The 15047-nt window shown below is 41.9% G+C and overlaps 1 protein-coding gene across 1 annotated transcript; it reads right to left on the reverse strand.

The window, feature by feature from the left end:
- Positions 1 to 521: 521 nt before the first annotated feature.
- On the reverse strand, positions 522 to 14822 carry Pskh2 (protein serine kinase H2). The gene is given in 8 exon segments (XM_012517331.1): positions 522 to 707; positions 709 to 831; positions 9342 to 9826; positions 9829 to 9915; positions 9918 to 10006; positions 14533 to 14550; positions 14552 to 14695; positions 14776 to 14822. Coding segments are annotated over 8 exon segments (1179 nt in total).
- Between the last annotated feature and the right edge of the window lie 225 nt (positions 14823 to 15047).

The raw sequence follows: 15047 nt of genomic DNA on the forward strand, positions 1-15047 counted from the left end.
CTTATTTAGTCCATTCAAAACTTCAGAGCTTTTCTTCACCAACTGTTTCCAGTGATCTAAATGAGCATAGATCTTTTTGCAGCATTACAATTTTAGGAAATAAATATAGGTACAGGGTAAACAAGAGGCCAAAACATGTTAAAAATAATGATGCATAAATCCAGGCACAGTGGCTGTGCATGCATATAATCCCAGATTCTTGAGAGGTAGAGACAAAAAGATCACATATTGGAGACCATCCTGGGTTGCAATTCTGTCTCACAAATAAAACTAAAAGAGCTAGGGTACAGCTCAGTACTAGACACCTGTTGAGCTTGTATGAGGCCCTGAGTTCAAACCCCAGGACTAAACACAACCAACAAAAATGTCAATACTATTCAAAAGTAATGACATGCTCCCAAGTCCTCAGCAACTTAGGCTGCCGTAACCCGCAACAAGATGGTCCCTCCTGACGGAACGCTATTAGTGAAGTTAGCAGATCGGGTTTAAAGTTGCATAAAATGAACCTAGAGGTCATCTGCTTACAGAAGCGCAGAGAGAGATGTTTCCGCTGTCTTTAAGCTTGTTTTGCTCCACATTGGTTTTGATTTGTGAGAGTAACATGACTTAGAGGACTGAGCAGATGCAGGACTCTGAGAGTGGGGAGCACCCCTCCACGTGAGGTTCCGGGAGGCAATTCTCTGGCGATTCTTCACGGAGGCCCCTGCCTGCCGCCACAGCGATCACCCAGGGATGATCCAGGGCCTGGCCCACTGACATTCGATGACTGGCCTCCAAAATCAGCAGTTTGTCTATAAAGCCTTTTGCCAAATGGTAAATGTTTGGCCACGGCTACGAAGACACATAAATAAATAAGACTATATCAAATGAATTAAGTTAAAGCACACAGATAGATTCATATTTACAAATAAAGCAGTGCCTGCCAAGTCCAAAAGACTTTTCCAACAAGCAATTCGAACACTGTGTTATTATAATATCTAGCAAATCTGAAAAACTACCTTTGAGAGCTGAAAAAGGATCTTGTTAGCAAAAGAAAAACATGGAAATTCTCTGACCAGTGAATGGGAATTCCTCGCCAGATGTCTGCCCAGCGTGCTCCTGTTGGCTGTGAGCATCCCACATCCTACTTGCAGGGCCTGCGCTGGGAAGTGCAGCTGCTTTGTGCGGTCTGCATCAGGCTAGCGTCTCCCCACGCTGCTCGCCCCTGTGATTCCGAGAATCAGGTAGAGTGGAAAGCAGCCTAGGTCAAAGAGTCATCGACTTTTCTCCCCTTTGAAAGCTTCCTCACAACTCAAGACACCACCATCTCCACAGCAGGAAGGAAGCAGCACAAGAGGCCATCCAGCAGAGCAGGCCCTCCCTTCTTCTAACACACGGGCCTCTGAGCCCAAAGAGTTCATGCAGCCGGGACTCAGCTAGTGGCAGAGCCGTGGTCCCTGCCAAGGCGCGCAACTAGCTCTTTGGCGTTTCACCAAGTCACTTTGTCATCGTGACAGCAGCTGCACAGTCTCTGAGTACAACAGGAGCAATGCACAGTGGCAACCGCAAAGACGGGGACAGAAAAGGGCTGCTGCTTCATACCTCAACTTTTCTGCACTTCCTACCAACACACAGAGCTGAGGAGACAGCTCAGAACTGAAGCCTGCACAGCACTCTCAGGTTCTCAGTTTGGCTCAGGAGAGGGAAGAAAGCTTCCTACAAACAGCCCATAACACAAACCTGGGGGGAAAAGAGCCCTAAGGTTTTCTATCTATTTTCTATAAAAACGAGAAAATTGCTTATACTTTCCCTGTATGTAAAACACAATTTCTGAGTATTATGTTTTTTTAAAAAAAAATTCTGTGTCTAGGAAAGAGAGTCCTGACAATCTATTATCTCTGCCCTTGAGTAATGGAAAAAAAAAAAAAATCAGACTCCGGCATACACGCAGCACACTCCACCCTCTTAGCATCTGTTAACTTAGAATTTGAACGAGAAAGCAGTATTCAAAGGGGTTACTCCTTTTGTTTTTTGCCTTCAGTTTAGGTAAATGAGATACGAAGGATGTTTATCCCCAACACAAGTGTTATAAAATAGATGAATACATAGGTCAAATACTCAAACATGAGAAAAATAAGGTGCAAACCTGCAAGTTGAGGCCAAGCATATATAGGCCCAACATGCCACCATACCCGCCCATCCTGGGACATCTCCTCAGTCCTGGGCCAGACACACTTACCTGGGTCCAAGACTATTTAAATGAAGGCTGAATTAGATGTCTCCAATGTAATATTTTAAGACTAGCAACTGAACCTATCTGGAAAAAGTATAAAATATGTACAGCAGAGTTTATGGGGAGCTCATGAAACTGACACTAAATGAATGTACTTTAAAATGCAGTTTTGGAAAATAATTTAACCAGTGTGCTGGGGGAAAAGTTCTTCGGCCAAAGCCTATTATGCAAAAATCAGTTATAAATTACAGAATTCTTGAGCCATAAAGAACAAACAGAGGGTGCCTATGAGTCCATTTCACATTATATATTAGAAAAAGGAAGGTATGGGAAGAAAATGAGCTTCCATTTTATTTTTAGTTTTATCTACTTAATCCAAAATTTATTTTTGTTCATGTTTAGTAAAGTAAAAAACTATTGTGTATGTATGTACTTATCCTACAAATGGACAAAAGCTGTGTGTGTACACTCCAAAATTTTGGCTACTAATGTTATATGACCAAAAGCAATAGGAGACCACACACAGATTCCCACTGTACCTACCACCCATCACCCAAAGACATCGTTCAGTGTCCACTGTAGCCTTCACTGTTGGACAAAGACTTGCTCATTATTTCTCCTTACAGGCTCAGCCTTCGCTGTTACCTAAAAGTTTACCCTGGTGTGGCTTTTGTCAGCAGTCGACACTGCCCTGGCTCAGCCCGTCAGCCCCTCAGTAAGGGACAGCGCCATGGGATGGGGGTCAGCATATCCGAACTGGCCAGGCTGGCCAGCTACACACAGTGCCACAACCCCAGGGTCTCAGTTTCTCCCTCATCACTTTCATAAGAGCTTCCTTAGGATTGCGTCAAATCAAGGGTAGAAAAATGGTATTCAAAGAATAAAATATGCAGGTCTCTATTATTACCACTTTCATTATTACTAAACCCTCATACCATTCTCCTCGGTTCTTTCATGGACACATTTACTGATTATATCTAGAGAAATGGAATAGAAAACTTACCCAGTACTCCTCAGACCAATTCTATATATTACTACTATGGTAAATCTGAGCCCTCCAAAAAAAATTAAAAGCCCACATAGAGTGGTTCAGTGTGCTTGCCTAGCATATGAGAGTCTCTGGATTTAATAAACAGAACACAAAATAATAATAACAGCATGGAATGGGACAAGAATTAGTAGTTGTCCTGGGTTAAGAGGTAGTAAACCATGTGAAAGTTAATGTAGAATTTTCTTTTATCTATCCAAAGATCATTTAATTAATTTACTTGCAAGTAAATTACAGTACTTGTGGATAATTCAAGACGTTTTTCCATTTTCTTTGTTCTTTTCCTCATCTGGCTCTGCTTCTTGGCCTATTTGTCTGTGTTGTCCAAAAGAAACAGGTGAATTTATGTAAAACAACAATAATCCCCCCAAAAGAATAAAAGTAAAATTTCACACCAGCTACTAAACTACTCACTACCTTGGAAGGATTAAAAGAAATTTAAAGAATGTTCTTTTATTTTCTGAATGTCTTGACTCTTGTAGCTTGAGAGAATTAAAGACTAACTGTAGTTAACTCTTCTAAAACTAGTGATTTTAGTTATAAATCTCTATTGGTGGCAACCTTGTGACTTGTATCTTTCTTCTGCTTTACATTAGTGTGCAGTCTTTTTTCCTAACAGTATAGAAATCACATGAGTTTAGGCAGATAAGAACTGTTGTCTATCAATGTCCATATACCACTGCTTTGCTTTGTCACTTGTCTAATGTGGTTATAAGATTTGTTTTATTATCAAAGTATTTTACACCAAAAACTACTGTGATCCACTGGAATCCAGTTACATAACAATATATGCAGGCACAGAGACTGGGGTTTGATCCCTGGCCTACATGCCAGCCCCACCCCAGAGGTGTGCTGAGATGGCAACTGAGAATGGGCGTGGTGGCGCGCACCTCTAATTCCAGCGCTTGGCAAGTTGAAACAGGAGAATCACTATAAGTCTGATCTGTGTAGTGAGACCCTGTAGACCCTGTACTAAATACATAAAAGAAATATATTATTCCAAACTTAATGGCAAGACTGAATATAATTTATTATTTGTATTAAAATTCTAACGTTAGCCTTTTCTCACTATTCCATTTAAAAGATAAAACGGGTGCACTTGAAAAATGAAGTTTATATTGGTAAAAAAAATCAAGAAACTAATAATTTGTTCAGTAATATTCAATCTTTCAACCTTGCTTTCCTGTGTTAATAGTAACAACGGGCTGATGACATATGACTGCAATCCCATCTACTCAGGAGGCCAACACAGGAGTTTGGGAAGTTTGAGTCAGGCACAAGAAATTTAATAAGACCCTAATTTTTTTTTTTTTCAGAACCAGGTGTTGAACTCAGGCCCCTGCGCTTGCCAGGCAAGTGCTTATTCCACTGAGTCATCTCCCCCTAAAAATTTTTAAAAGGGGCTCAAGATGTAGCTTGGCAGTAGAGTGCCTGTTTAGCTTGGGTAAGACCTTGGCTTCAACATCAGTACTGCAAGGGGGAACGAAAAAGTAACAACAAAAGAAACAATGAACTCAGAAGTAACACTGGGAGCCAATGAGATGGCTCAGTAGAATAAGCGATTCCCTGGCAAGCACAAGGGCCTCAGTTCAATCCCTGGTTCCTCCAAAAAAGAGAAAGAAAGGAAAGAAAGAAAGAAAGAAAGAAAGAAAGAAAGAAAGAAAGAAAGAAAGAAAGAAGAAAGAAAGAAAGAAAGAGTAACACTGACTCTAGGTAGACCAACATCAACAACTATTCTAAACACTTCTTTAGGCTCTGTTGATCTTTACAACAATCTTATTAGGTAGATACCACTATTACTACTATTTTATAAATGCAGAGATATAGTGAATTTTTTTAAATGACCAATGTTTAGTGAACACAGAACTGGTTGTGTAATCCAATATTATACTATGTCTGTGTTTCCAGAATCAATAGTTACTCTAATAGATAAATAAATTTGAAATTACTGGGCTTGTCCATAAGTCCTAAGTATATAATAGTATGACAACAGAAAAAAATTATAATTTTCTGAGTCTCCCAACATACAATTCCTTGATGTTATTAATACAGTCAGCTAAATTGGATTAAAAAATAATATACCGTCAAAGAAGGACTGTGGCTTCAGGAAAGATGGCACAAAAAACAGACATCAGAATTGTGGCTGGAGACAAAGCTAAAGAGATCCACACTTCAGGATGCAGACCAGCAGGCGGTCCTACAAGATACACAGCAACTCAAGATGATGCTATAAAAAGCACTACCCGGTCCAGCGGGCCCTGATGGGCATCAGACACACAGGTGGGTGACAGGACATATGGACCCGTACTAGCCTGCCATCCCCCAGAGCTTTGTTCTTCCCATGTACCTTATTATCTGACTTACTTTCCTACTGGATCAACATTGGCTATATCCTTGTAATCCTATTAGTGGATTGTAGTCTGACCCATGTCATACTCCTACTATAACTTTGCTGTATAAATTACCCTGGACAAGGGGCTCAGTGACCATCTATTTAGGACCCCTCCTGGAAATCTAGGAACTATTCTTGTTCTCCTTATATCCAATGAAACTCTTCTAACTTCCTCCTTTGGTTCACAACTTCATTCCTTGATGTTGTGAGACCACAAACTCAGCACCTCTGACATCTCATAGGAATGGAGTTATAGTTTTCCTATATCATTGAACTGAACACTGTTGAACATCCACAACTCACACAGTGAAGCTCTAATTCCAAATATGGTTTTTTGAAGGTGAGCCTACAAAGGACATAATGAAAGTAAAAAGAGAGTAACTAAAATTAAGCTAAAAGTGGGGCCATCACCTGATAGGATTAGTGTTTGCTTGTTTATTTGTTCATTCATTCATTCGTCCATTGTTTTTGTGGTACTGCAGACTAAATCCAGGACACTCACCCTGAGAGCTATACTTCCTGCCTTCTTAAATTTTATTTCAAAACAGTATCCCACTAAGTTGCTCAGATTGGGTTTGAACTTGTGTCTGTGTCTTCTGCCTCAGCCTGCCAGAGTCCTGAAATTTTGGACACGTCCCATCATGCCCAGTCACTCTTTTTACAGAAGAGAGGCTCATTCTCATTCCTTCTGTGAGCACCCTAAGGTCAAATCGTATGTACTCAGGGTAAATCCATGAGAAAGAAGCCTCACAATAAAACCTACCCTCCCAGTACTTTGATCTTGGGTTTTTGCAGCCTCCAAAACTGTAAGAAGTGAGTGTCTGTTCATTATGCTGCTCAGCGTGTGCCATTTGTTGTGGAAACCTAAGATAAAATGTTTGATAACATTAAAAGATGTTAACATGACAGTTAATACAACAGACATATGTGCCTGACAAATGCAGGGAAGAGAGTCAAGGGAATATATATCCAGTGTCACATGATGGTGTCACACTACCACTTTGCAGTGTGTATTGTTGCTACTCTGAAGCTACAGACAGGAATGAGCCCAAGAAACAGACAGTGGGGGGCCTTGGGACTCCATTGGGGGCCTCGGGGCTCCTCGAGTGGAGAAAGTGTCAGTTCTCATGTCCACTTCTCTGGAGGTGTGCTCAGTTTTTAACTGATGCGCTTAGCTTCTAAAACCTAGCACCACCTTTTTCACTTTGGCTTGATCCTGAAATCTGGAGATTTACCACCAACAATGCCCTCACCAATGGATAAGTGTGAGTGTGAAAACCTGGCTCTCTGCCTCTGAACGTTGCCAGGAAGTAGCTCCTCTGCTGCCTGAGGCTGGCCCACTTTGGCCTGAGCCTCCTCTCCTCCTTTACCTCCACTTCCCGGTCGCTGCTTCTTCACCTGTCTCTCTAGCCACCCACCCAGAGTAAATCAGGAGCACATGAACCATCTTCTCCAGGTTGCTTCTGGGGCATGTCTTAGCATCCATCCAAAATTAAACCTTTTCAACAAAATGTATTCATCTTCTCCCATTAAAGAAAGTAATTGAGAGCTCTGGTCCATACATAGAGCCCAGTGGACCTTGCCCACAGTAACCACATTATGTGACTGACTGCATGTGACCAAAGTGATCTGGAGCCAACCACAATATCCATGGCCAAAGATTCCTTTTTTTTTTTTTTTTGGCAGAACCGGGGATTGAACTCAGGACCTTGAGCTTGCCAGGGAAGTGATTATTCTTCTGAACTATCTCCCTGGCCTCAAAGATTCCATTTTATAAGCCCATAAATGCCATGTAAGAAGTCTGGCTTCCCTGCTGGGAAAGCCTCATGGAGAAAATGGGATCCTGCCAACCACAGAGAGGCCAAAAAGAAGCAATATGCAGTCCCTGTGACCTAGTCAACCCAACTCTCCAGCCACCTCCACCAAGATGTCAGAAGCTATAGTGGGCCCTCGTGATATACTGGCCCTGTGTCCTAATCAAGTGCTCAGGAGGCTACAATGCCACCCTACAGGTGAGAGGAAGTCAACAAGCTGAGCCTCATCAACCCACAGAATTCCGAGTCATGCTAAACTGGTTATTGGATTAAGCCACTAGGTTTTGATATGGTTTGTTGCAAAACAATAGATGACCAAAATAGAAATATGTGTTCTGTGTAAACGAAACCAAAACAAAAATATAATGATATTCAAAATATAAAGAAAAAAGCCAAAAGAATCCGGACTTTCCAACCCAGGATACAGGTTAGCATTCTATTACATTTCCTCTTAGCCTTTTTCCATGGTGTACATTTTCCCACATGAACATGAGGATACCGAGTACACAGGCTATAGAATAGCTTGCTACTTTTCTCCACTTGACAGTTTACCTGGACATTTTCCAATACACTTATAATTTTAAAATATGCATAGGGGCCACTATGTTCTAGTATGTGGATTTCTCACAGTTTATTTAAACACTGTCTTAGAGCTCAAACAACATCCTTACCCTGAAACCTTACTTGCATGTGAGATTACTTCTTCAGATTCTTAGAAGCAGAATTACCAGGAAAATACATAAATTGTTCATACTTCTGCATGCACACGTTCAACCTACTTTTCAGGAAACATGTGACAATGTACCTTCTATGAATGACAGGGATAATCTCTTTACACTTCTAGAACCAATAGCCCTGGGCTTTTATCTCATCAATTTGAAAGACCAAAAAAAGGTATTTTTGGTTTCTTTTACATTTCTTTGCTTATTATTGAGGCTTACATGTTTTAAATTTTTCAATAAACAGTGGTATGGCACTGTCTGAATTCTCATGCTTTCCTCTCCCTTTTCTAAGTTTTAGTTCTCATGTATTAATTTGTATTAATTTAAAAAATGACATGTATAAGAAGGCATTAAAGTTCTTCCAAAGTATGAAAATGTTACTCTTATTTATTTCATTTTGATTTTAAGAAAGTATAGTAAATACATGCTACATTGTAAGTAGGTTTAATCAAACTATCAACATTCTTATGAGAGATTAAATTTGTTCATTTACCCTACATGAAGTGAGTTTTCTATTTTGTTGTTCTTCCTACACGAAGCTTTGGCAACTTTCATTCCTTCCCAAAACAACAAAAAATTCACACATTCATGAACACTGGGAGTTCCAAGTTAAACAACGCATGATTATTTTACACAAGCTGTGAAGTTAAACACATCTCTGAGGAGACACTACTTTGTAAAGAGGGCTTGGATTTTTCAGATTTGAGGAAGAAAATCTGTCACCAAACGCCCAAGCGCCATGCTGAGCTTCTGAGGAACATGAGTCAGCCAGCTCAGGCTCTGCGTGCCAACTGCAGGGAGACTTCACGCCAACTCACTGACCTCCACAGTCATCAGTGTCGAGTGTTAGCCACACACAGCTCAGTAATCGAGGAAGGCCTCTGCCTACTTGAAATCAATGGTGCTCAACTAGGAGCAACTTTGTTCTACAAGGGACATTGCATGGTGATATTTTGGGGATTCACAACTGGGGAGGCCATGTTAGAGGCACCTAGTGGGCGCCAGTTGGGGATTTTGCTTGGCATCCTACAATGTACAATGCAGCCCCTCTCTCTCTCCATCATAAAAAATCGTCCAGCCCTGAGAATCAACAATGCCCAGATTCAGAAACTATTCTACACCAACACAGAGGCATGACATAATAATCTCTTACCTCTCCTGTATAGTTGTATTTGCTCTTCAGAATCTTCCTGTAAAGCTCTGTATGGCTTTCGTCATCAAAAGGCAGAGATCCACTAAGTAAAACATAGGTGATTACACCCAGAGCCCACATGGCCACCGCACTGGTATAGGGTTTCCTTAGCAAAATTTCAGGGGCTATGAACTCTGGGGTCCCACAGAACATGTTTATCATCCAGTCACCACTTTTGTTCCCAGAGTGAGCAAATCCAAAATCTGTGATTAAAATTTCGGACTCTGCACCTGAATGGTAGTATAGGAGATTTTCAGGCTTTAGGTCCCTATGTGTTATTCTCAAAGCATGCAAATACCTAATCCCCTCTGCAACCATGCGGAGAATTCAGACAGCATCCTGCTCCATAAATGCTCCCTGAGCACCAAGTCTCTCCAGGAGCCCCCCTCCAGTGGCCAGCTCCATCACCAGGTAAACTCAGTCCTGGACCTCAAAGATCTCCATGTGTGCACAATATAAGGGTGGCTAACCCGTGTGAGGATGCGGAGCTCAGTCTCACATGCTTCACAGTCTTTTCTCAGTCTGGTTTCCATCATTTTATGGTGAAAGGTCTCTTGGTAGTCTTCTGCTCCACCCCGACAACCTTGCTGAAACTGCCCATCCCAATGAGAACCTTGATGTCATATCTGTTGGGAAGAAAAATCAAAGTTATTATCCTTTGAAGGGGTGATTCTCAAAATTAGTGAAGTATCATTAGCTTTGTATCATTTTGTGCCTCCTCAGATTTCTCCCACCAGTTTTCTTGCTTATGATTGTTTGTGTTTATCATTGAAGACACACAAATGCTCTTTTGAAATAGAAGCAAATGATGTAAAAGTGATTAGTTGGTAGAAAGACAATGCTAATAATACTAATTACCATGTATTGTATATTTATTATGTTCCAGGGATGTTAATTTTTTTCCAAGTATCCTTTTAAAATCCTAATGAATGATATAATAATATCTGTACTTTTCAGGTAAGTAAATTAAAGCTAAAATATAAATAAGCAATTTCCCAAGTTTCCACAGGTTAGTTGAAATCAATGGAATTGAAATCCCATCATTTTAAATGTATTTCACTAAACTTCCCTTAAAGAATTTCAGGACTTCCTTCAACTTTTGTCTTCCCCCAACAGTTGTCGTCAGCATTTTCCAGCATGATCAACTAAAGCAAATGGACAGATTAACAGTGAAGTTTAATCCTCATTATAGCTTCTGAAAGGAGGAAGGATACCATCTTGGAATGCAAACAAGATGTTCTTTTGGGCTTCCTGATGTGAGTTTAGTCCCAGGAATACTTCATCCATGGTAGCTCTTGTCAAAGAAAGTCAAGCTGGTTATGTTGCAGTCACAGTAGGTTTTAGAAATCTGGTAGGAGTAGTGTCAGATCACCCATACCTGCCTTGTCCTCTTGCATTTGCAGTATGTAACCAATAAAAGAATTCTAACATGGGGTGTATATCAATAGCATATACATTTATTATCTAACCAAGATGCCAGGAAATGAGTTCAGATTTCAAAAGTTAGAGTTCTTAATTTGAATTCCTGTGTAAATTTCTACTTAAAGTTCAGATTCTTATCAAGGGTAGCCCTCTACCATTAAGAAAGTACTAAAATTAAAATCTCTTCTCTACAGCTGGAAACAATGTTAAAGGATGATTGAATCCCAAATATCATTGTGTAGATGAAGAATTTTAAAACAACAGATTAGCCAGTTTGTCATTTAAATCATACTGAGGATTAAAAATTAGTAATTAGAAATTACTTGCATCATGATTGAATGTTCTTTCCAGTTTATGCAAGTCTCTTCCAAGGAAGAACGCTGGAGAGTAGAATGCACCCAGAGAGGAATCAGGAAGAAGGTAATTCCATAAATCTTATACTGAATAATAAAGTTTCAAATGCAAGTATTAATTTGCTTTAAATAGCCTTATTTCTTTTTGTTGACTGTATTTTTTCTGTAGTTTTAATTTTTGGCTGTTTATTTCTTCCTTATATTTCTGTACTTAATGAATAAAAACGACATTTGGCTCTACCAGCTTACAGAAAACAGCTTTGTTCTACACAGTGCATTTAATTTTCTGGCCAATTACCTTATCAAAACAGATAGCAATTTAGTAATCTTAAATAGATTCTTTCTCCTCTTCCCTGTCTAACTCTGCTTTCTCATTCCAGCGCACTCCCTGTGTGATTTGGAAGATAATCACAGGCATTTCAAATCTTACTGCGTTTCAGACCAACTAAGTTTTACATTTTCTCTAATATGGATGAAAGCACTTTGCAAATACCAATTTATCGCTATTCCCTCAGAACTGCAAGCAAATTCATTTGCTCCCGAAATCAATCAGCAGCTATCAAACAAACTACCATTTTGTAAAACTACACTCTTTTGCTCAAATGAAAGAAGCTTTAGTCAATGATGGAGACCACTATAAAATGGCTCTAAGCAAGATTTAAAATTAATCGATGGGCTTTCTATGTTTACTTATGAGTCTGGATCCCTTGTCTGGAGATGGGCAGTGGACTCAGTAATTGAACCTCTGTGAGTCACTGGTCCTGGCTGAGAGGCCTGAAGTAGCCTGTGATACTGTGACAACTCAAAGGACAAGACAAGGTCAGCGCTGAGTGTAGGGAGCTGCGTATAACCGCGCCCTAAGATGGCGCCGGTTTCCGCCTTCCAAGCCCTCAGGGGGTGAGCGCTCCTGGTAATCAACAACTCCATAAAAGGCCAAGGCTTGGGCTAATGCATTGCTTCCGTACCTGGACCAATGGACGGTACACACGTGGCGCCCCATGGTTGGAAGCCCTGAGACTTATAAGCTAAGAGCAGGGGCCTCGAGGAGGAAGAAGGCTGATGTAACAGGGCAATAAAAGCTGCGCAGACACAACCAGTGGTTGCGTCTTCCTTGCTGGCAAGGCCGCGCGCGACAAGACCCCTGGTTCCACCCCCAACTTACTAGAGACTGCAGCTACAGGCTCCACTCTCCTGAAGTAAATGTGAATCTAGAAATAAGTTAGTTCCCCTGACTGGCACAATGTACTATTTGGGAAAATCTTTGACCTTACTCCCAAGGTCCTGCTCAGTTCCTGCGCTTTCCTCAGTACCTGCTTCCTTTGTGTTAAAGCCAAATAAATACAGGCCATCCAGGGACATTCTTTGTCTCAGTTCCCAGAGAATCCTGATTTCTGCTAAAGCGTTTTGATCCTCCCGGTGCCCTAAAATTATACCACTTGCCTCCTTTATTTAAGCCTTCACCACGCACTTGTTTGGAAGGTCGTGGGCCTGATCGGTCCACAATAATTCAGTACTGTTTTGTAGACATTCATATAAAATATTTGAAAAAAAAAATGCTGGTCATGTGCATTGGCAAAAGCAATAATAGCCAAGATTTACAGTAATGGAAACTAATGGTCTCACATTAATAATGACCATTTCCTGTAACTGCAGCCTTGCTCTGGAGCCCCCTGCAGACCACAGGTGCTGACTATCTGTGACTTCGACCTTGTGTGGTATGGAGCACAGAGGAGGCAGCAGTTAAGTGTTGAATGAAAGAATCAGCCCCTGAATGCAAATTATTCCTGAGTCATCATATATATTCTAAAAGCATTAACTAGAGATGGAATCAAGCAGGGAGAATGCATTTACAAGTTCTCTCCCGCCCCCTCTACTTCCTCTAGTCCATCCCCACCTCCCACACAGCAAACTTCAAGTCACTTCGTAGGTGGTGCAAATTTATATCATTCTGGGGATTGTGGAAACTGAAAATATTACTGTAATCTCAGCTGCTACTGCTATAAACAGGGAACTTTTGAACATAGTTTTTAAAAAAAAAAAAAAAAAGAAAAAGAAATATGGACGCAATTTTAATTAACTCCCTCAAACAAAGTGAGGGAAAAGGAAGCAGAGATACCTGTGTTCCGAAGCCCAACTCTGTCACTAACTTGAACAAATCATTCAACCTCCTGGGGCTCAACTCTTCCAGAGTTAGAGGAGTTCTGAGTTAGTCTTTGAAGCCCTTAAATTGTTGCGAGACCTTTGTATGCCATGGGGTGGGACTACCTCGGGTGGGAGTTATGCAGGTGCATAAAGACATAAAGACTCTGGGATCGTCCCTCTGATTCCAGATGACCAGAGCTGCCAGCTAGCAGACTCAGCCTTGGCAAGGCACTGTGTTCACTCAGGTTCCAGCCTACGCAGCCTGGCCAGCTGTGCTCTTCTGAAGCTCAGAAGCCACTGGGCTGATCCTCCCCAGTCATCACTGTACTTCATATTTTCCAGAAAGGCAGGAAATGGGCAGAACATTGTGATAAAGTGACCACACAATTCTAGCACTAGGAGGGACTGAGAAGCCGGCTGGGTCACCCCTCACCATGTCCCACAAAACACTAATAGGTCCAACAGGGCACACATTGAGGAATTCAGTTGTCAGGACAACCAATCTGCCTTCTTCGCATGTCCCAAGAAGAACAGCTATAGGCCTTACACTGAGACAGTAATAAGCATTGTACCAATATTTAATGAAAAGTTCACATATATTAGTTTAATTATCCTCATAATGAGATAGATATACTATTCCCATTTTACAGAGGCAGAAACTGAAGAAGACTAAAAAACACTCTAAATAGTACATGAGGTAAGATATAGAAGTGGAGCTCAAGTCTGCAAGACTTAAATGCCACGAATCCACTAACTACAATCTCACTGTACAATTTGGTGGAGGATTTCCAAAATCAAATCAGGATGGCAACACACATGCGCATGCGCACGCAGCCACGCACACATGCACGCACGCACGCACGCACTCACTCACGCTTGCACTTCTTGCAGCTCCACTAGCTTCTTTCCTGCCGGGCCTGTACTCCTCTGCTCAGAGGTGCCAAAGAGAAATTACAGCATTGCAGACGTGAGGGCAGCAGTGGTCAAGACTACAGCATGAGGGGAGGCCAAAGTCCAGCGAGCCAGTGCAAAAGGATAGGGCCCTGGCGAGGCTCCTAAAGTGCAGATTTGTATCTCAAAGGCGCAGGGGGAGGACTTAGGGGCGGGCAGGCCTCTGACCTGGAAGGCACTGGTGCAGCCAGGCGCGCTGAGGGCCCTTAAGGCAGGCCTACTACGCCCAGGTGTCTCTCTCTCCTCTCGGCCCAGGCCAGTCCCTCCTCAGCTTCCCGCTTTACCTGGCGAGCACCCGCGCGGAACCTGGCTCGGAAGTGAGCCATCTGCGCGCTCCGCTCCGCCTGGGCCTCTGCCTCTGGGCTGGGACCTCGGCCGGGCTTGGGCGGCTCGGGGACCACCTTTGGGCTCCGCAGGACTGGAGCCGGCAGGACGGGAAGCGACAGACTGCCCCAAGCAAGGGGATGAGCCCGTGGGGCAGCCGCAGCTCACCCTGCCGGTGACTTTGACCCCTGGTGAGCACTTACCTTCCACTTTCCAGAGACAAAGGCAAAGAAGAGGACAAGAAAAGCATTTCTCTCCAAACTGAGGAAGTGAAGATGCAAAATATGACTCAATAAAAGATGTGACCCTTCTGAGGGACTTCTGTGTCTCCTGCCTCTGCTCATATCCCGATGAACATACATACATAGCCATATAGATAGATGCCACTAATCCCCCTCAAAACACGTGCTCTCATTTCCTTTTTTTTTTTTTTTTTTTTTACGGAACTGGGGATTGAATTTGGGCCCTTGCACTT

This window comes from Octodon degus, unplaced genomic scaffold, assembly GCF_000260255.1.
Source record: "Octodon degus isolate 3935 unplaced genomic scaffold, OctDeg1.0 scaffold00165, whole genome shotgun sequence".
NCBI classification, from domain to species: Eukaryota; Metazoa; Chordata; class Mammalia; order Rodentia; family Octodontidae; genus Octodon; species Octodon degus.